Here is a 21,908-nt window from a genome sequence, read left to right as displayed (position 1 = left end):
AGGCAGAGCCCTCTAGTGGTGACTCCAGGACACAATAGGATGGTCGCTGGTTGGAGTGGACTCCGTGGGCCGAAGGGCCTGGTTCAATGCTGTATGCCTACAGTAAACAAAAGCGAGTAAGCATGGCCGCGGGGAGATGGCAGCCCTGCCAGCAATCTGTTTGTCTTTTCACTATTTTTGTCATTTTTAATTTGTTAGAAGTTTTGTTTTAATGTTCTTCGGTTTGTTTTATGTGGGGGGAGGGGGAAGGGGATCGGGGGAAACTTTTTTCAAGTTCCTACCTTGCCGGAGATGTGATTATTTTTCGGATCACATTCTCCAGGCTCTGCGGCCTACCATTGATGGAGCTGGTGGCCTTCTCGGACTGTCATGAGCCCCACCGCGGGGCGTGGACTTAACATCGGAGCTGATCCCTTGCCTGGGATCGCTCCCACCACGGAACCAACACCAGGGGCTCGCAATCTTCGGGTGAGGCCGCGTCAGGAGCTCCAACGTTGCGGAATGTTCGACCAGCCCCGACGCGAGGTTTGATCGCCCGGCGCGGGGGAGCTGACATCCCCCCCGGTGCGGGGGGCCTGACCAGCCCCAACGCGGAGGGCCCGAACGCCGCTGGCTATGGGAGTCAAGATCGTCCCGTCAACGGGGGCTCGAGGCTCATGACCGAGAAAGAGCTAGGGTAAGGACTTGAACTTTATTTTGCCTTCCACCACAGTGAGGAGTGTGTAGGAGTCACTGTGGTGGATGTTCATGTTAAAATGCTTTTTTGATTGTTCTGTTTCTAAGATGGTTGCTGGAGGTGAGAGTGAACACTGGCGCGACTAGCTGCCGCTGCTCTCTCTTCGAATTGTGTATTGTTGCTGTCCCTACTACTTCTTGTTTTTGTTTCATTTTGTTTATATGTTTGTAATTTGCTTGTTTTAATCTGTAAGGTGTCCTTGAGAGTCGTGAAAGGCCCATAAAGAAAAATGAATTATTATCGCTTGGTCAGCTTTCTCTAGGCATTTACAACTAGTGGTTTGTAGAGCAACTGACACATACTCAAAGTAAAGATCCAACAGGTTTATTGGTATATAATAAAGATACACAGCAAGTCGGCATCACTGTGTCTGCATCACAACTGGCAGCTTGTGTCAGGAGCCGTTAGTTTAAAGGTGTCTGTGTGATGAAAACCCGGACTGGTTTATAGACAATAGTGGTGTGTAGCATTTGTGCGTTAGTTTTGGTTAACATACACGTGGAGCAGATCTACATGGTTAAAGGCATTCCCCCTCCCCCCCCATGCAGGATTTAAAACAAAATAAATCATAATAGCAATATGTTTGCTTCTTTTTGATACCGGACTAATGGATGTATTACCAATTATCCTACGACTGAACCAAGTCAAGTCAAGTCAAGTCAAGTTTATTTGTCACATACACATACGAGATGTGCAGTGAAATGAAAGTGGAAATGCTCGCGGACTTATATATATTATTATATATATATAACCAATATATATTAGAAATAACTTAGCAAGATTACAATGCCTTATGAGCTACGTTGAATAATATTTTAAACAGACATTCTCTCAGCAATGTGAACAACCAACACCAGAGGAAAAACTACCAGTGTAACAAAGAAAACATATCAAACACTAAATTCCACCATTCTGCATCCTTGTGAATGCTATACCTGATAATTATCTATTTCCTTCCAAGTCAAATCCAAATTTGTTTTAAAACTTGATTACATTTGTATAGTGTGATTAGAATTAATTTAAATTTAATCAAACTTTAAATTCCAGTCTCACATTCAAAAAATTATACGGAATGTAATTGCCGGGGAACATTAGCTAAGTGTAAAAACAAAAACAGCGGGTCAGGCAGCATCTCTGGAAAAGGGCAGAAGACGTTTCGGGCCAGGAGCTTTGTGCAAAATCAATCTCTTGTGTGTCCATTAAGCAAAGAGATTCCACATAAGATGCATCAAAAAACAATTAAAGGTTCCTTGGCAGCTTCAACTAGTTTACACCAAGCTGCTCAATATACAGACAATTTAAGATCAATATATCTAGGAAGGAATTGCAAATACTGTTTTACACCAAAAATAGGACACAAAATGCTGGAGTAACTCAGTCACTCAGGTGGAGGGTCTCGTCACCTGTTCCTTCACTCCAGAGATGCTTCCTAGCCGCTGCCTAGCCGGTGAATCTCTGGAACTCTGCCACAGAAGGTAGTTGAGGCCAGTTCATGGGCTATATTTAAGAGGGAGTTAGATGTGGCCCTTGTGGCTAAAGGGATCATGGGGTATGGAGAGAAGGCATGTACAGGATACTGAGTTGGATGATCAGCCATGATCATATTGAATGGCTGTGCAGGCTCAAAGGGCCGAATGGCCTACTCCTGCACCTATTATCTATGAATCTATGAGTTACTCCAGCATTTTGTACCTTCCTTCAATTTAAAATCAATCCATGTTTTCCAGAGTTAGCCAATCTCAGTCAGGATGGGATGGGAACAAGTATATCCCTTGATTGGAAAGAGGACATGAGCCAGGAGGAAGATCACAAATATGGAAATTGGGTGAGGAAATACCCCAAGATCCTCTAACGCAAATATATAGTCAAAGAATGTGGAAAAAGTCCCAACTTGCCCATGCTGACCCGCAAGTCTCATCTGCACCAGTTCCACCTGCCTGTGTTTGGCCCATATTCTTCTAAGTCTATCCTATCCATGTACCTGTCCATGGATAGGTTGTCATTCCGCAATTAGACAGGAATAAAGGCCGCTGGTATTTGATTGTGAACTCCGAGACTAAACTGTAGTAAGGATTCAATCCCTTCAAGAACGGAAGTTAGCAAGAAATATAAAAATTAGCAAACAAGATATAAACACATCTTTACAGTATTCAGTGACCTTCGTTCAATGCTCATTTAACCAAATTCAAGCAATTTCTTCTGAGCTTGTCTCAATCGGTCTATTTTGCTTTTGAGGTCATCTCTCTTCCTCTTTGTGTCTTCATCTTCCATTAGATAAACATTGATGTGATCCTTGTCTTGGATGAGTTGAAGCATATCTATCCGTAGTTTGTCAGCAAATTCGTTTAAAATGTAGCAGCGTATGACCATGGGGATCTGGTCAGCCAGTCGATTAGAGACAATCTAGGAGTCGAGAACAGAAAATAAAGGAAGATAATGAAACGGAAAGCAAAATTAATTCCGGATTCACCACACTCTGATTAAAGAAATTCTTCCTCATCTCCTAAAGGAACGTCCTTTAATTCCCACTAGTGGAAACATCCTCTCCACATCCACTCAATCCAAGCCTTTCACTATTCATCCTTCTAAACTCCAGCGTTTACAGGCCTGGTGCTGTCAAATCCATCATTGCTCCTAAGGGTTCTGCCTTTTATTGTTACTGAACACGTCTTAAATTCCATCTCCCAAAGAGCAACACATCACACCTGCCTGGATTAAAATCCATCTCTCATTTCTCCGCCCATATTTTCAACTGATCCATATCTGGCTGCATTCCTTGACAACTTCTCTCCATCCGCGGCACCCTGGACAAGCAGGAAAATTTTTCCCAATGTGGGGCGAGTCCAGAACCAGGGGCCACAGTCTTAGAATAAAGGGGAGGTAATTTAAGACTGAGGTGAGAAAAAACTTTTTCACCTGGAGAATTGTGTATTTATGGAATTGCCTGCCACAGAGGGCAGTGGAGGCCAAGTCACTGGATGGATTTTTAGAGAGAGTTAGATAGAGCTCTAGGGTCTAGTGGAGTCAAGGGATATGAGGGGAAGGCAGGCACGGGTTATTGATAGAGAACGATCAGCCATGATCACAATGAATGGCGGTGCTGGCTCGAAGGGCCGAATGGCCTCCTCCTGCACCTATTTTCTATGTTTACCCTCTTGCCATCTCCAGCCAAGCCAATATCGGATCGAATCCACCATATTTCTGTGGATCCACTCAGCCTTAATCTCCTACTGTAAGGGACCATGTCAAATGCTTTATCAAATTCCATGCCAATCTACCAGCCCTCAGTCATTTTCATCATGTCCTCAAAAGGCTCAAATCAGATTTGTAAGACATGACCTATCCTACACAAAGCTATGCTAACTATTCCCAATAAGTTTGTGCTTTTACAAATGTGAGTAAATCTTATCCCAACAAATTTTCACCTTACCACTGATGCAAGGTGCACGGGGCTATATTTTCCCTAGATCACCCATATTGACCATCTTAAACCAAGGAACAACATTGGCTATTCTTCCGTCCTCTGGGACCTTGACTGTACCCATTTTTATACAAAGATCTAAGTGAAGGTCCCAGCAATTTCCTCTTGCCTCCTTTGATAATCTGGACTGGGTCCCAGCTGACCCTGGGGACTTATCCAATTTATTCAAAAGATCCAACACCAACATCTCCTGATATCAACATGCCCTAAAATATCAACGCAGGTCTCCTTTATCTGACCATCCTCCATGTCCTCCAGTTGCAGACACCTCTGCTATGGAGAAACGTTTCCTACATTCTACACAATTTTGAATACCTCTATCAGATCCCTCCTCAGCCACTTCCATTCCAGAGAAAACAAATCCAGCCTTTGCTGGTGCCCCACTCTTTTTTGGGGGGCACTCCGAGTGAACGCTATGTCCAGCTTTTCCCACGTACCCCTGCAAATGTTTCCTCATTCAAGTCTGAAATAGGGCGCTGACCTGAATTGTTACCTATCCATGTCCTCCACAGATTCTGCCTGGTCCACAGAGTTCTTCCGTCACTTTGTGCTTTTTGCTCAAAGTTTCTTCATGTTGGTTCTCGCTCTTCCACCAATCATCCCAGTGGGAGGAAGGAGGGAACAGTCCACCGATGATCGGCACGCAGTGGCTATCTAATACACTGCTGTGTCACACACAGTATATTTACCTTGTAATATGCTTCGAGATGATGCGACATTTCTTGGATGCTGCCATTTGCAAAAGCTTGTGGTAAATTGCTTTTTGCTTTAGAAAGGCTGGCACTGTACAGACGGTCTTGAGAATACACTACACTCTCAACCTTAATCTGGGCCTGCAGAAACTTTTCTGCTTCCGTTTCTTGCTTGTTGCTCATAATTGCGATTTTGACCTGCACACACAAAGAAAAAATGAGCAAATATGTCATGGAGCATTCCAACCAAGGTGCCCCATCTACACCAACACCATCTGCCCGAGCTTGGCCCATATCCCTCTAAACCTTTCCTATCCACGTACCTGTCCAAATGTCTTAAATGTTGTTATAGTTTCTACCTGATTCCTATGGGGCAGAAAATGCTAGTAGGAGTTGTGTACAGGCCACCTAACAGTAGCAGTGGAGTTGTGGATGGCATCAAACAGGAAATTAGACATTTGTGCAACAAAGGTAAAACAGTTATAATGGGTGACTTCAATCTACATATAGATTGGGTGAATCAAATTGGCAAGGGTGCTGAGGAAGAGGATTTCTTGGAATGTATGCGGGATAGTTTTCTAAACCAACAAGTAGAGGAACCAACGAGAGAGCAGGCTATTCTAGACTGGGTATTCAGTAATGAGGAAGGGTTAGTTAGCAGTCTTGTTGTGCGTGGCCCCTTGGGCAAGAGTGACCATAATATTGTTGAGTTCTTCATTAGGATGGAGAGTGACATTGTTAATTCAGAAACAAGGGCTCTGAACTTAAAGAAAGGTAACTTTGAGGGTTTGAGACGTGAATTGGCCAACATAGACTGGCAATTAATTCTTAAAGGGTTGACGGTGGATATGCAATGGAAGGCATTAAAGACCACATGGATGAACTACAACAATTCTTCATCCCAGTTTAGCAAAATAATAAATCAGTGAAGGTAGTGCATCTGTGGATAACAAGGAAAATCAGGGATAGTATCAAAACAAAAGATGAAGCATACAAATTAGCCAGAAAAAGCAGCCTACCAGAGGACTGGGAGAAATTCAGAGACCAGCCGAGGAGGACAAAGGGCTTAATTAGGAAAGGGAAAATAGATTATGAAAGAAAACTGGCAGGGAACATTAAAACTGACTGCAAAATCATTTATAGATATGTGAAGAGAAAAAGATTAGTTAAAACAAATGTAGGTCCCTTGCAGTCAGAAACAGGTGATCATGGGGAACAAGGACATGGCAGACCAATTGAATAACTACTTTGGTTCTGTCTTCACTAAGGAAGACACAAATAATTTGCCGGAAATAGCAGGGGACCGGGGGTCAAATGAGATGGAGAAGCTGAGTGAAATCCAGGTTAGTCGGGAAGTGGTGGTAGGTAAATTGAATGGATTAAAGGCCGATAAATCCCCAGGGCCAGACAGGCTGCATCCCAGAGTGCTTAAGGAAGTAGCCCCATAAATAGTGGATGCATTTGTGATAATTTTTCAAAACTCTTTAGATTCTGGAGTAGTTCCTGAGGATTGGAGGGTAGCTAATGTAACCCCACTTTTTAAAAAGCGAGGGAGAGAGAAAACGGGAATTACAGACCAGTTAGTCTAACATTGGTAATGGGGGAAATACTACAGTCAGTTATTAAAGATGGGATAGCAGCACATTTGGAAAGTGGTGAAATCATTGGACAAAGTCAGCATGGATTTATGAAAGGTAAATCATGTCTGACGAATCTTATAGAATTTTTCGAGGATGGAACTAATAGCGTGGATAAGGGAGAACCAGTGGATGTGTTATATCTGGACTTTCACAAGGCTTTCGACAAGGTCCCACATAAGATGGTATGAAAACTTAAAGCACATGGTATTGGGGGTTCAGTATTGATGTGGATGGAGAACTGGCTGGCAGACAGGAAGCAAAGAGTAGGAGTAAACGGGTCCTTTTCAGAATGGCAGGCAGTGACTAGTGGGGTACCGCAAGGCTCAGTGCTGGGACCCCAACTATTTACAATATATATTAATGATTTGGACGAGGGAATCGATTGCAACATCTCCACGTTTGTGGATGACACGAAGCTGGGGGGCAGTGTTAGCTGTGAGGAGGATGCTAGGAGGCTGCAAGGTGACTTGGATAGGCTGGGTGAGTGGGCAAATGTATGGCAGATGCAATATAATGTGGATAAATGTGAAGTTATCCACTTTGGTGGCAAGAACAGGAAAGTTGACTATTATCTGAATGATGGCCGATTAGGAAAGGGGGAGATGCAACGAGACCTGGGTGTCATGGTACACCAGTCATTAAAAGTAGGCATGCAGGTGCAGCAGGCAGTGAAGAAGGCGAATGGTATGTTAGCATTCATAGCAAAAGGATTTGAGTATAGGAGCAGGGAGGTTCTACTGCAGTTGTACAGGGTCTTGGTGAGACCACACCTGGAGTATTGCGTACAGTTTTGGTCTCCTAATTTGAGGAAAGACATTCTTGTCATAGAGGAAGTACAGAGAAGGTTCACCAGACTGATTCCTGTGATGGCAGGACTTTCATATGAAGAAAGACTGGATAGACTCTGCTTGTACTCGCTAGAATTTAGAAGATTGAGGGGGGATCTTATAGAAACTTACCAAATTCTTAAAAGGTTGGACAGTCTAGATTCAGGAAGATTGTTTCCGATGTTGGGGAAGTCCAGAACAAGGGGTCACAGTTTAAGGATAAGGGGGAAGTCTTTTAGGACAGAGATGAGAAAAAAAAAATTCTCACAGAGAGTGGTGAATCTGTGGATTTTTCTGCCACAGAAAGTAGTTAAGGCCAGTTCATTGGCTATATTTAAGAGGGAGTTCGATGTGGCCCTTGTGGCTAAAGGGATCAGGGGGTATGGAGAGAAGGCAGGTACAGGATACTGAGATGGTTGTTCAGCTATATTGAATGGCGGTGCAGGCTCTGGACCGAATGGCCTCCTCCTGCACCTATTTTCTATGTTTCTACCTCAACTAAGTCTTCTGGCAGCTCACGCCAATTACCCACCACCCTTTGTGTCAGAAAAACATCTATGACTGTCTGAGAAATAAGTATGGTTAGGAATTACTCACTGCACCATTACATGGTGGTGGCTGAAGTTGCCCTTCATATTCCCATTAAATTTCCCCCCCCGCACCTTAAACCTATGTCCTGCTTTTTCTTTCCCCACTCAGTGTAAAGGGCTCTGTGCATGTGCTCCATCTACAGATTCTCCCTGATTTACAATGCTTCGACTTACGATATTTCAACTTTACGATGGTGTAAACGCTGGGCAATGGCAGTGAGCCGAAGCTCACTTCTGGTCACGTGATCAAATTGTATTAAATGCGTTTTCGACTTCCGATATTTTTGATTTACTCTGAGTTCATCGGAACGTAACCCCCAACATAAGTTGAGTAGTAGCTGTATTCCCCCAATGATCCTATACACCTCTGTAAGATCACCTCTCATTGACCTACACTCCCAAGGAATACAGCCCTAGCCCGTCCAAACTCTCCCTACAGCTCAGGCCCTCAAGTCCTGGCACCATCCTCATACTGTAAGTCTTCTCTGCACTGTTTCCAGCTTAACAACATATTTTCTATAACAGGGCGAGCAAAAACTGAACACAGTACACCAACTTTGGCTTCATCAGCATCTTCTACAGCTGTAACATCTATACTCATATTCTGGTGGGCAAGTTTAGAATCCAAAATGGCTTTGGGCTCCATGAAACTACCAAACTACCACCTACAAAATGGGCTACAGTTACTTGCCCAGGCGATTCCAACAGCACCTCCCAATCCCACAACCTGCCACTAAAACCTTAGGTTTAAGGTGGCATAGCAGTAGAGCTACTGCCTTACAGTGCCAGAGACCCGGGTTCGATCCTGACTATGGGCGCTGTCTGTATGGAGTTTGTACGTTCTCCCTGAGAAAACTGTGTGGTTTTCTCCGAGATCTTCGGTTTCCTCCCACACTCCAAAAGCGTACAGGTTTGTAGGTTAATTGCTTTGGTATAAATGTAAAATTGTCCCTAGTGTGTGTAGGGTAGTGTTAGTGTGCGGGGATTGTTTGTCGGTGCGGACTCGGTGGGTCAAAGGGCCTTTTTCCACTCTGTATCACTAAACTAAACTAAAAAGGACATGACCAATAGGTATAGGAGTTCACCCCTGCCTGCAGGTTTTAAATTAGTGTCACACACCATCCCGACTTGGTGGTATGGATTCACCTTCCTGAAGTCTTACTTGAATGAGACTTGATTGTATTTATGTATATTTATGTATATCAGATCTGTTTGGATAACTTGCAAGACAAAGGTTACATCTTTCACATGACAATATTAAACCTAAGGGTACTTAAGGAGGTGGCGCTGGAAATTGTGGACGCATTGGTGATCATTTTCCAATGTTCTATAGATTTTGGATCAGTTCCTGTGGATTGGAGGGTAGCTAATGTTATCCCACTTTTTAAGAAAAGCAGAGGAGAAAAACAGGGAATTATAGACCAGTTAGCATGGCATCAGTGGTGGGGAAGTTGCTGGAGTCAATTATAAAAGATGAAATAGCAGCACATTTGGATAGCAGTAGCACGATCGGTCCGAGTCAGCATGGATTTACAAAGGGGATATCATGCTTGACTAATGTTTTGGAATTTTTTGAGGATGCAACTAGGAAAATGGACAAGGGAGAGCCAGTGGATGTTGTGTACCTGGACTTTCAAAAAGCATTTGATCAGGTCCCACATAGGAGATTAGTGGGCAAAATTAGAGCACATGGTATTGGGAGTAGGGTGCTGACATGGATAGAAAATTGGTTGGCAGACAGGAAACAAAGCATAGGGATTAACGGGTCCCTTTCAGAATGGCAGGCAGTGACTAGTGGGGTACCGCAAGGACCACAGCTATTTACCATATACATTAATGATCTAGATGAAGGGATTAAATGTAACATTAGCCAATTTGCAGATGACACAAAGTTGGGTGGCAGTGTGAACTGTGAAGAGGATGCTATGATGACCAGGGTGACTTGGACTTGGATAGGTTGGGTGAGTCGGCAGATGCAGTTCAATGTGGATAAATGTGAGGTTATCCACTTTGTTGGCAAAAACAGGAAGGCAGATTAATATTGAAATGGTGTTAAATTGGGAAAAGGGGAAGTACAACGGGATCTGGGGGTCCTTGTTAATCTGTCTCTGAAAGTAAGCATGCAGGTACAGCAGGCAGGGAAGAATACTAATGGCATGTTGGTCTTTATAACACGAGGAGTCGAGTATAGGAGCAAAGAGGACCTTCTGCGGTTGTACATGGCCCTCGTGAGACCACAGCTGGAGTATTGTGTGCAGTTTTGGTCTCCAAATTTGAGAAAGAACAATCTTGCTATTGAGGAAGTGCAGCGTAGGTTCACCAGGTTAATTCCCGGGATGGCAGGACTGTTATATGTTGATAGAATGGAGCGGCTGGGCTTGTGTACTATGGGATTTAGAAGGACGAGAGGGGATCTTATTGAAACATAAAAGATTATTAAGTGTTTGGACACGCTAGAGGCATGAAACATGATCCCGATGTTGGATCCACATTTTTAGAATAAGGGGTAAGCCATTTAGATCGGAGATAAGGAAAAACGTTTTCACACAGAGAGTTGTGAACCTCAGAAGGCAGTGGAGGCTGGTTCCCTGGATGCTTTCAAGAGAGCGTTAGATGGAGCTCTTAAAGATAGCGTAGTCACGGGATATGGGGAGAATGCAGGAACGGGGTACTGATTGTGGATGATCAGCCATGAACATATTGAATGGCGGTGCTGACTCGAAGGGCTGAATGGCCTACTCCTGCACCTATTGTCTATAAACCCCAAAACACCATTACCGAAAGGCAGAAGGTTCGTGTACTGTACCTTGGCAGCTTTGAACAGGTTACTAAAGGCACTGAAATGTTGCTCGGCAATGACCATAAAGATATCCCTTGTGATATCTGCAATAGTAAAAAGACGATATCACACATGCAACTGAGAACCAAGTTAAGACAATGTGGGGAACCACAGTGAGGGAGGGGAAAGGGGGGGGGGGTGAGAACAAATTCTATCTTCGGTTTAATCCAGCATCTGCATTTCTTTCCTACACGTTACAAAGTATCCAACCACAGTCACTCCCTCTTCTCCCCTTTCCCATCGAGCAAGATGTACAGAAGTTTGAAAACGCACACCTCCAGATTCAGGGGCAGTTTGTTCCCAGCTGTTATCAAACTATCGATCCTACCTCCCTCCAACTAAAGTGGTCTTGTGCTCCCATCTTTCCCCGATGCAGACCGTAAAAATATCTTTAATCGTACTTTACTGGACTTTACCTTGCAATCATCGTTATACCCTTTACCCTCTATCTGCACACTGGATGGCTTGATAGTAATCATGCATTGTCTTTTTAATGACTGGATAACACGGAACAAAAAAGCTTTTCACTTTTTTGCGAATGTTTCATACAAGGATAGTTTAACAACCTGAAAGTCACCTATTCATAGTCATAGAGTGTTACAGTGTGGAAACAGACCCTTCAGCCCAACTTGCCCACACCATTGAACGTGTCCTAGCTACACTAGTTCCATCGCCCTGCGCTTGGTCCATATCCCTCCAAACCTGTCCTATCCATTCCTTCTATCCAGAGATGCTACCTGTCCCGCTGAGTTACTCCAACATTTTTGTCTGTCTTTAGTTTAACAAGACAATCATTTAGGCTTTTTGCTGTGGATATGGTGATGAATTGCAATACGCTCATTGTCACAGGCTTAAGCCTGAAGTATCCATTACCTTTGATGCATGTTCCTGCTTGGGTGCCCAGTGTTCTTGCAATTCAAAGAAGTACACTTTGCGCATAGCAGTCACATACCTGTGATTGTCTTCAGTTTCGTAATTGCTGGTTCTTCCAATGTAGATACCTCTTCCTTAATGAAGGATTCAAAGGTATTGTAGTTGACAAACCCCGGCAGCTCTCTTCCACGGTATGAGCTTTCATATTCGAGAACTACAAGTTGCATGTGATTTTTAACTGATAGTGCAAAAAAAAGAAAAAAGTATAACTTAATAAAATCTATTCTTTTCCAATCATGCATTTTATCGCAATATCATAGTCAGGCACTCTCTGCACTCTTTCCAGCTGAACAAAATCTTTCCTATGGTAAGGTAACCAAGACTGAATACAATACTACAACTGCACCCTCACCCATACATCATACCATTGCAACATAATATCCCAATTTCTATGCTTAATACCCTGACTGATAAAGGCCAATGTACCGAAAGCCTTCTTGACCATCCTATCTACCTGCGACGCCACTTTCAGGGAACTACACACCTGCACTCCTAGCTCCCACTGTTCCACAACACTCCCCAAAACCCTACCATTCACCACGGCATGTTTGTGATCTGGGATCAGTTAAAGACTGCGCTAGATAATGCAGCATAGTCTGAAGAAGTGTTCCGATCCGAAACGACACCCATCCATTTTCTCCAGAGATGCTGCCTGACCCAATGTGTTACTCCAGCACTTTGTGCCCATGTCTGGTGGAAACCAGCATCTACCGTTCCTTTCCACGTATGGAACAAGCTGTACTGGTTAACACAGACCTCAAGAGCACAATGAGACAGGCCAAGCCTGGAAGGAACAACAATAAATAAGATGGTTTGGCGAGTCAAGACGGTGGGTAAATAAAATAGTTTTATTTTGAGAACGAAAATAACGAAGTTACCCGAGTCGCTAAAGACAGCCAAATACACGATGTTGATTCCACACGCGTGGCGCTAGAATGCTCGTTGCAGCAAAAAGCCCGCGAATAAAACAACCGCACTCATGTGACTTCTCCAGCCAATCGCGAGGGTTCGATTACATGGAGCCACCACCAGGTGTCGCTACAATGGTTATTAAGACAGGCCCGACCGGCAGCAGATCGGGGGGTGATGTTGACGAGTGAGAGGGGCGTCGGAGAGAGTGAGGGTCCGTCAGAAAGCCGATGCCCGCACGAGTGCCACCTGTCGGTGGAAGATATGCTGCTGAGAACAAAGAGTGACCTGGCATGAGGGGGGGTGGCTGCAGAGAATAACGGTTCTCGGGCTGCATGTTGGCGCAGCGGTATAGTTACTGCCTTGCAGCGAATGCAGCGCCGGAGACCCGGGATCAATCGCGACTATGGGTGCTGTCTGTACGGAGTTTGAATGTTCTCCCCGTGACCTGCGTGGGTTTTCTCCGACACCTTCGGTTTCCTCCCATACTTCAAAGACGTACAGGTTGGTAGATTAATTGGCTTGGTAAATGTAAAAAATAATAAAAAGATTTGTCCCTAGCATGTGTAGGATTGTGTTAATATGCGGGGATCGCTGGTCGGCGCGGACCTGGTGGGTCGAAGGGCCTGTTTCCGCGCTGTATCTCTAAACTAAACAAAGGGGGACCCAGCTTGGGAGGGGGGGGGGAGGGGCACCAAAAACAATGAGGGACACGGCATGGGGGGAGGGCGGCCAAATCGAAGAGGGACATAGTGTGGGGGGGGGGGGGGGGGGGCGCTGAAAACAGAGAGGGACCCAGCGTGGGTGGGGGTCGCTGAGAACAGAGGGACTGGGTGGGGGGAAGGGGAGGAGAAGGAAGAGGGACATATTGAATAGTTCTGCAACAAGGGACACGGCATGGGGGAGGGCTGCCAAATCGAAGAGGAACATAGTGTGGGGGGGGCAAGAACAAAGAGAGACCCGGAGTGGGTCAGTACGGCTGAGAACAGAGAGACTGGGTGGGGGGACATGGAAGAGGGACATATTGAATACTTCTGCAACATTGTTGGCGCCCTCTTTACGTGGCGACTCTTGCATACTTCCACCGTACGTAAACGAAGAATCTCACTGTACCAAGTACATGTGACAATAAAGCATCAGTCAATCAATATATATTTATGCTCACATTTTGACACACATTTGTTCAGGAATGTGTTCCATTCATCAAACTCATTTCGTACTACGGTGATGTACCGCACGCCATCTACCTTGTCCTGAGGTTCCTCCCCCATGGTCAGATTTTTTATGTGGCTGCAGAAGCTGTTAATTTTCTGGCAATTAAATCACAGGTTTTGTGAAGTTATCAGCACATGCATGTAGAAAAGCATTAACCAATAAAAACCAATGAAGAAACAAGGAACTGCAGATGCTGTTTTACCAAGGAAAGACACAAAGTGCTGGAGTAACTCAGCAGGTCAGTCAGCATCTGTGGAGAACGTGGATAGGTGACTCTTCGGGTTGGGACCCTTTCGTCTCAACCTGGAACATCATTTATCCACGTTCTCCAGGGATGCTGTCCGACCCGTTCAGTTACTCCAGCATTTTGTGTCTTCCCCTGGGTCCCGACCCGTTGAGTTACTCCAGCATTTTGTGTCTTCCCCTGGGTCCCGACCCAAAAACATCACCTATCCATGTTTTCCAGGCACTGGGTCTGTATGCACTGGAGTTAAGAAGGATGAGGGGGTTATGGGGAGAGGGCAGGAGAATGGGATTAGTTAGAAGAGATAGATGAGCCATGATTGAATGTTGGAGTAGACTTGATGGGCCGAATGGCCTAATTTTGCTGCTATAACTATTACCATTATTATTTATTTGTTTTTTATGTGTGTGTATAAACGCACTGAACATTTTTCTTCTCATTTATTATTATGTTCACAGTGTTTACATTTTCTGTTGTGCTGCTGCAAGTAAGAATTTCATTGTCCTATCTGGGACATGTGGCAATAAAGCACTCTTGATAGCTTATGAACCTGGATCATTGTGCTGGTGGTCAGTATTTCCACTCCCGGAATCTGAGGGAGATCAAGACGGGAAGGCGCAGGGCTGTATTTTCAGATTTTCAGTATTTTCAATAACAGCTTGGACCACATGCAGGGGCAGAATGTTGAACTACACCCTGGGGGGAAAATCACCAGAAACGGGGCCACTTTCAACGTGACACCATTTTGACATACTTTCGATGTGTAACCAAATGTTAGTGTTTGATGGCTCTGGGCCTGTACTCGCTGGAGTTTAGAAGTCTGAGGGAGGGGAGGTGGGGGAAATCTCATTGAAACCCACTTTGAATTCTGTTCATTCCCATCCTTTGGTCATTCCAGTGACTCCTCAGATTTGAAATTAGACCTGAAATGTAACTTTTGGCAGCGAACTTGCCCTCCGATGCAGAGGAATGAAATGGCAGGCTGTACACGGTTCCAGCCTTGCTTACCCCCTGTTGCTGTGGAACAAAACAGACTAAACACAGAGAGGGCCTTACCTCGATTAAGAATGTTATTTGCTCTGAGTAAGAAGCGGGGACTGCGTGGCTGTACTTCTTGAGGGATTGCAACGACTGGTTCAGCTTGGTTTCTATTTCATTTCGCAAGTGAGGCAACGATTTCTTGAAAAGACAGATTAAGTCATCATCAGGGTCACTATTTTGAAAGTCTGCCGATTCTGGTGCTCACCACTGCAATCTACTTCCCAGCTTATTCCACCATTCCTTTGCTCTGAAGGAAGACCAATACCTACGTATCTATTACAGAGCCTTCCATGGTCAAGAGCTAACCCAGAACGTTTTAAATGTCAATGCAGTACATTTGAACAAAGATTCAAAACAAAACAAAAATTCAGAAGAAACAAAACAACAATTATCGCACGTCAGCAACCTATTGGAACTGAGGGATAAATGCTGTCTAGAACTTAGGGCACCACAGTGGTGCAGCGGTAGAGTTGCTGCCTTACAGCGCCAGAGGCCTAGGGTCGATCCTGACTGTGGGTGCTGTCTGTACGGAGTTTGTACGTTCTCCCTGTGATCTACGTGGGTTTTTCTCCCACATCTTTGGTTTCTTCCCACACTCCAAAGACGTGAAGGCTTGTAGATTAATTTGCTTGGTATAAATTAAAAAATTTCCCAGTGTGTGTGGACGAGTATAAATTTGGGGCGATCGCTGGTTGGTGCAGACTCAGTGGGCCAAGTGGCCGGTTTCCGTGCTGTATCACAAAATGAAACTCAACTTCGGAGAGTAATACTTACTGTAACTCACCTATGAACCTGTCCACTTGTTTTAAGATCTCATTTGAAAGATGGCATCTTTGGACTGCAACAATATCTCAGTGCTAAGGAACTATGTTTAGTTGAGTTTAGAGATACAGCACAGCAACGGGCCCTTTGGCCCATCGAGTCAATGCCGACCATCGACCACCCGTCCACACTACTTCCACATTATCTCACTTTCTCATCCACTCCCCACACACTGGGGGCAATTTTCTGAGACCGATTAATCTATAAACGTGCCCGTCTTTGGGACGTGGGAGGAAACTGGAGTACTGGGACGGGGACTTTAAGAACTGGGACGGGGACAGTGGGCTGAGGGAGAGCTGAGAAGAGGATGAGAAAGTGAAGGATCTGTCCCATTTATGTGCCCTTGGCACGCTAATTACGGACCTCGTGGTCGTGTTGAGGCGTGACGGTCCAGCGAAGGTCACGCTCGACTTCATTCGACCGCACAGCCGTCTGGAGCGCTTGACGTCATTTGAAGATGGACGAAAAATGCTGGAGTAACTCAGCGGGACCAGCAGCATCTCTGGAGAGAAGCAATGGGTGATGTTTCGTGTCGAGACTTCTTCAGTCTGAAAGAAGGGTCTTGACCCGAAACATCATCCATTGCTTCCCTCCAGAGATGCTGCCGGTCCCGCTGAGTTACTCCAGCATATTGTGTCTATCTTCAGTTTTCTTGGCCCCGCCCTGGGAGTAGAATTGGGGGCGGATCCGGACTGCAACAGCCGTGAGTCCCGTGAGCTCGGCGATCGTTTGCCTGCTTCTGCTGCTGTTGAAGGTGAGACGTTGTATCGCGACAGGGTCCTGTCCCACTTTGGCCGTCAGTTACGCGACAGGCCGTTGGTGCGCGAAGATTTCCTTCAATACAAAATATTGGAGCCCCTCCCCGCTTCTAAGTGGGACCGGCACCACGCAGCCATACGATGCCCATACACCTCAATGCGCCACAAGGTCGCGTAATTTGCGTGCCAAGGACACGTAAGTGGGACAGGCCCTTAAGGACTACCTGAAATTAGAGGTGAGAATAAGGGGGACTCTGCCCTTGCTACGAGTGGGGCAATGGAGAGTGAGAGTAGAGTCACGGAGTATAGAAGAGACCCTGGTGAGAACCTCATCTATGGTAGAAGAGGGGAACCTCCGTTCCCTGAAGAATGAGGTCATCTCCGATGCCCTGGTGTGGAACACCTCATCCTGGGTGCAGATGCGGCCTAGACGGAGTAATTGGGAGTAGGGGATGGAGTCCTTACAGGAAACAGGGTGGGAAGTGTAGTCCAGATAGACAAGGGAGTCAGTGGGTTTATAGTGGATGTCGGTCAGGAGTCTATCACCTACGATGGAGATACTGAGGTCAAGAAATGGTAGGGAAATGTTGGAAATGGTCCAGGTGTATTTGAGTGCTGGATGGAAGTTAGTGGTGAAATGGATGAAGTCAGTGAGTTGTGTGTGGGTGCAGGAGGTAGCACTAATGCAGTCAATGTAGCGGAGGTAGAGTTCGGGGATAGGGACACGGTACATCTCGAACAAGGATTCTTCGACGTACCCTACAAAGAGGCAGGCATAGCTAGGGCCCATGCCAGGGCTCGAAATTAACGGTTGCCCGGGTGCCACAGACCACTCAAAGCGCCGCCGGGCAACCTAAACACCGAGCCATTTTGCCCGGCTTGGCAACCAAATACTGGTTTGTACCGAAGATAGACACAAAAAACTGGAGTAACTCTGCGGGTCAGGCAGCATCTCTGGAGAAAAGGAACGCGATGTTTTGTGTCGGCGGTGATGGCTGTATTGCGTGGGAAAGATACTAGGTGCGGGGTGAGGAAGGGTCGCAACGAATGACGGTCCCCGAATAGCGGCAGCAGCGGCCCCATCTCTTCCTCCACCCGCCCCCCGCCCGCCCTGATAAGGCTTGCAAACCCGCTAACGAGCTTTAAAAAAAAAACCTCCCGCACACCGAGACCGGGAGGAGGGAGGGAGGGAGGGGGAGGCCTCTGCGTGCGGGAGGGTTTTTAAAAAAAAAGCGGTTATTGTAGTTAGCGGGTTTGCAAGCAGGAGGAGGAGGAGATGGAGTGGCTGTGCGGGACCCGTCATTCGCTCCGACACTTCTGAAGCAGCAGCACCAAAGATACTATAGCTATAGGATCTTTGAGCTGCACTGCTCGCCCCCGTTGGCTGGCGGAGGAGGGAGGCGGTGGCGAGGAAATCCCAACGGCCAAGGCAGCGGGCGATGTTGTCCGAGGAGCGCTGACCGTCCTTCCTCCCCACCTCGCCCCCTTCTCTCTCTCTCTCTCCCTCTCTCTTGTACACCCCCTCCACCCCCCCCCCCTTATCCTGGGACCCCTCCTCTCCATCCCGCACTGATCCCCATTCCCGCCTCTATTCAGTCCTCACTGACATCCCGTGCTCCCCTCCCCATCTCCCCCCCCCCCGCCCAATCTATCCATCCTGCTCTGATCACCCTATCCACCTCGCATTAATTCTCCTGCTACCCCCCCCCCCCCCATCCATCCTACACTGGTTCCCCAATTCACCCTGTACTTACCCCTTTCCCATCCATCCTGCACCTCCTCCATCCATCCTGCACCTCCTCCATCCATCCTGTACTAATCCATGCATTCATCCCGTACTAACCCACCCTCCATTTACCCTGCACCTTCCACTCATTCATCCTGTAGTGATCACCCATTCATCCTGCACAGACCCTCCGATCCACTCTGTACTGACCCCCCCCCATTCATCCTGCGCTGATCTTCCCCCCCCCCCATCCATCCTGTACTGATTCTCCCATTCAAGAAGAATGGGGGGAATAGTCTGAAGAAGGGTCTCGACCCGAAACGTTGCCTATTTCCTTCGCTCCATAGATGCTGCCTCACCCGCTAAGTTTCTCCAGCACTTTTGTATACCCCCATCCATCCCGTACTGAACCCCCCCCGTTCAACACCACTGACATCCCCCGTGCTCGCCCCTCACAATTTTACCTACTCCAACCAACACGTACTAATTCACCTTCCTCAATCCATCCATTCTGCACCGACTGCCTTCTTATCTCTCCCCCCCCCCCCCCCGCCATCTACCCACCCCGCACTGATTCACACACACCCCCCTCCCTGACCCTATTGTCCTGGAAATGTCTTCAGAGCGAACATTGACTATGTTTGATAACGGAATGCAATCAAATGTGTTTTAATTCCCAATGTTATTATTTGTTTTAATCCATAAAGATGGATTCATTATACTGTGAACACGTGAAACATTAAAACCGCAGTGTTCAATTGTCACTGCTACCGTTGACACGGTATTACAGAATCCATCTTAACGGCAAATCAATGCTCTTAATATAGAGTATCAGTACTGTTATTCAATGAGCAACATTCACAACTATACGTACGCATATATGTTACCATGGTCCAGGATTTATTGACACAGGTTGATCATACGCTGAATAATCCAACCACATTTTTGTTTGGAAGTGGAAAGAACTAATAGAAATTGCATTAATTGCAATGTGTAAAAAGAGTTGAGATACTGTCTTATAATTTTGCTGCATGTCATTGTGGGATATATCATGTCTTGATTGGTGAATGTTTAGTTTGTGACTTTATTTGAAGCAGAAATAATATGTGAATGCTTCATTGAGTATAATTCCGACTGGTAACTACGCACTTCGTCCGAGCACATTATTGCACGAGTCATGCAAGCCATCTTAAATGACCACCTAAACTGTCATTTGGCAACCTAAAATGCTGCCAAGGTTGCCCGGCTGGCAACAGAGAAAAAAAGTTACGCGAGAGCCCTGCATGCGCGTGCCCATAGCTACACCTTGTATTTTTATATATCCCAATGTTACTGAGAGGCCTCAAGACGAACATTGCTGAATTACTTTAAAATGCAGCTGATCGGTACAACCCTGACGTCAATGAAAATGGAGGTTGTTTTTATAAAGTAAAACTTACATTAATGTGGTTGACCAGTTCCTTTGTAAGCCGAACAGCCAAATTTGGGATGCCTGCCTTTCCTTCCTCCAAAAATGGCCTAGTTATTGAAATTGTGAAAAAGAGAATACCTTGGTCAAGGTTGAAACATTGCATGATATTGGCAAAATAACAATCAAACAATTTTACACGGAAAACAATGTGATGCAAAGTTGATGCAAAGCGAACTTCCGAGGGCGGCACTGTGACGCAGCGATAGAGTTGCTGCCTTGCAGTGCCAGAGACCCGCCGGGTGTCAGGGATTATGGAGAAAAAGCAGGAGAATCGGGTTAGGAGAGAGATAGATCAGCCATGATTGAATGGCGGAGTAGACTTGATGGGCCGAATGGCCCATTTCTGCTCCGATCACTTATGACCTCATGAGACCCAGGTTCAACCCCGACTACAGGTGCTTTTCTGTACAGAGTTTGTATGTTCTCCCCGTGACCGGCATGGGTTTCCTCCCACACTCCAAAGACATACAGGTTTGTAGGTTAATTGGCTTCGTATAAATGTAAATTGTCCCTCATGTGTAGGACAGTGTTAATTTGCAGGTCAGTGCTGACACGGTGGGCCGAAGGGCCTTTTTCCTCGCTGTATCCCTTAACTAAACCAAACTTGGGTGTGAAGTTTGACTCAATGGCGCATGTTGTCCTGGGTCGGCAAGGTGACTATTTGGTGCAGGTTGATATGAAGGTCGTTTGCACATGTAACTGGGAAGTGCTAAGCATGTTAGGTGTCTACCATCTACACGATCTGCCATCTACACTTCACTTTATGGAAAACAAGTTTTCACCATTTACCCAAATTGTTCGTGGTCTTCAAAAAATGCTTTTTCCTTGGCGATTGCATCCACCAGTGATATATTTTCATTGATGTCGTTCTGGCCACGACACTTAACGATCATGTATCCCTTCGCCAGCTCTACTGTCAGGTTCTTCACAATGTCAACTACGTCTTTCTCTGTTCCTTTGTCCACCAGGTCAGGTTTGGTCAAAATACCTTCAAATTTAAAAGAAAATAAAGGGAAAGATGATGGAATTAATTTGCTGCCAGTGATTAGTGGTGGTGGTGCCAGAAATTTTGAAGGATGATGGTATGGAACTATATTTGTCACATGTACCGAGGTACAGTGAAATTCATTTTTGTATCCAGTTCAGTACAACATAAGCACTTTAATAGGGTGGCACAGGGGTAGAGTTGCTGTCTTACAGCACCAGAGATCTGGGTTTGATAGTGACTACCAGACATAGGCACAAAGTGCTGGGGTAACACAGTGGTAGACAAAAATGCTGGAGTAACTCAGCGGGTGAGGCAGCAACTATGGAGCAAAGGAAATAGGCAACGTTTCGAGTCGAGACCCTTCTTCAGACTGATGTGAGGGTGGGGGGCGGCGGGAAGAAGAAAGGAAGAGGTGGAGACAGTGGGCTGAGGGAGAGCTGCGAAGGGGAGGAGAAAGTAGGGACTACCTAAAATTAGAGAAGTCAATGTTCATGCCGCTGGGGCGCAAACTTCCCAAGCGAAATATGAGGTGCTGCTCCTCCAATTTATAGTGGTCCTCAATCTGGCCATGTAGGAGGCCCAGGACAGAAAGGTCGGATTTGGAATGGGAGGGGGAGTTAAAGTTCTGTGCCACCGGGAGATCAGGTTGGTTATTGCAAACTGAGCGGAAGTGGTGGGCGAAGCTATCGCCAAGCCTACGCTTGATCTCACCGATGTAGAGCAGCTGACATCTAGAGCAGAGGATGTAATAGATGAGGTTGGAGGAGGTGCAGGTGAACCTCTGCCGCACCTGGAAAGACTGCTTGGGTCCTTGAGGGAGGAGGTAAAGCGACAAGTGTAGCATTTCCTGCGGTTGCAAGAAGAAGTGCCAGGAGAGGGGGTGTTTCGAGTGGGAAGGGACGAATTGACTAGGGAGTTACGGAGGGAGCGGTCTCTGCGGAAAGCAGACAGGGGAGGCGATGGGAAGATGTGGCAAGTGGTTGGATCAAGTAACTC

At 46.0% G+C, this 21,908-nt stretch overlaps 2 protein-coding genes across 2 annotated transcripts in view; both read right to left on the bottom strand.

The window, feature by feature from the left end:
• LOC116980363 (interferon-induced GTP-binding protein Mx3-like) overlaps nt 1–21,908 on the bottom strand; it is a 445,599-nt gene that overhangs the window by 111,811 nt on the left and 311,880 nt on the right. The gene's annotated exons all lie outside the window — the stretch shown is intronic.
• The window catches only part of LOC116980365 (interferon-induced GTP-binding protein Mx3-like), a 35,780-nt gene continuing 16,268 nt past the window's right edge, over nt 2,397–21,908 (bottom strand). Inside the window, exons 8-15 of the mRNA XM_033032523.1 lie at nt 20,714–20,912; nt 19,893–19,971; nt 15,163–15,285; nt 13,813–13,957; nt 11,758–11,916; nt 10,773–10,849; nt 4,907–5,107; nt 2,397–3,139 (exon numbers count right to left, since the gene is read on the bottom strand). Of these exons, the coding sequence (XP_032888414.1) occupies nt 2,912–3,139; nt 4,907–5,107; nt 10,773–10,849; nt 11,758–11,916; nt 13,813–13,957; nt 15,163–15,285; nt 19,893–19,971; nt 20,714–20,912 (1,211 nt within the window). The 3' untranslated portion in view covers nt 2,397–2,911. The remainder of the gene's footprint in view (nt 3,140–4,906; nt 5,108–10,772; nt 10,850–11,757; nt 11,917–13,812; nt 13,958–15,162; nt 15,286–19,892; nt 19,972–20,713; nt 20,913–21,908) is intronic.

The sequence above is a fragment of the Amblyraja radiata genome, chromosome 14 (genome assembly GCF_010909765.2).
Source record: "Amblyraja radiata isolate CabotCenter1 chromosome 14, sAmbRad1.1.pri, whole genome shotgun sequence".
NCBI lineage: Eukaryota > Metazoa > Chordata > Chondrichthyes > Rajiformes > Rajidae > Amblyraja > Amblyraja radiata.
This window is presented reverse-complemented; position numbering and strand designations above follow the sequence as displayed.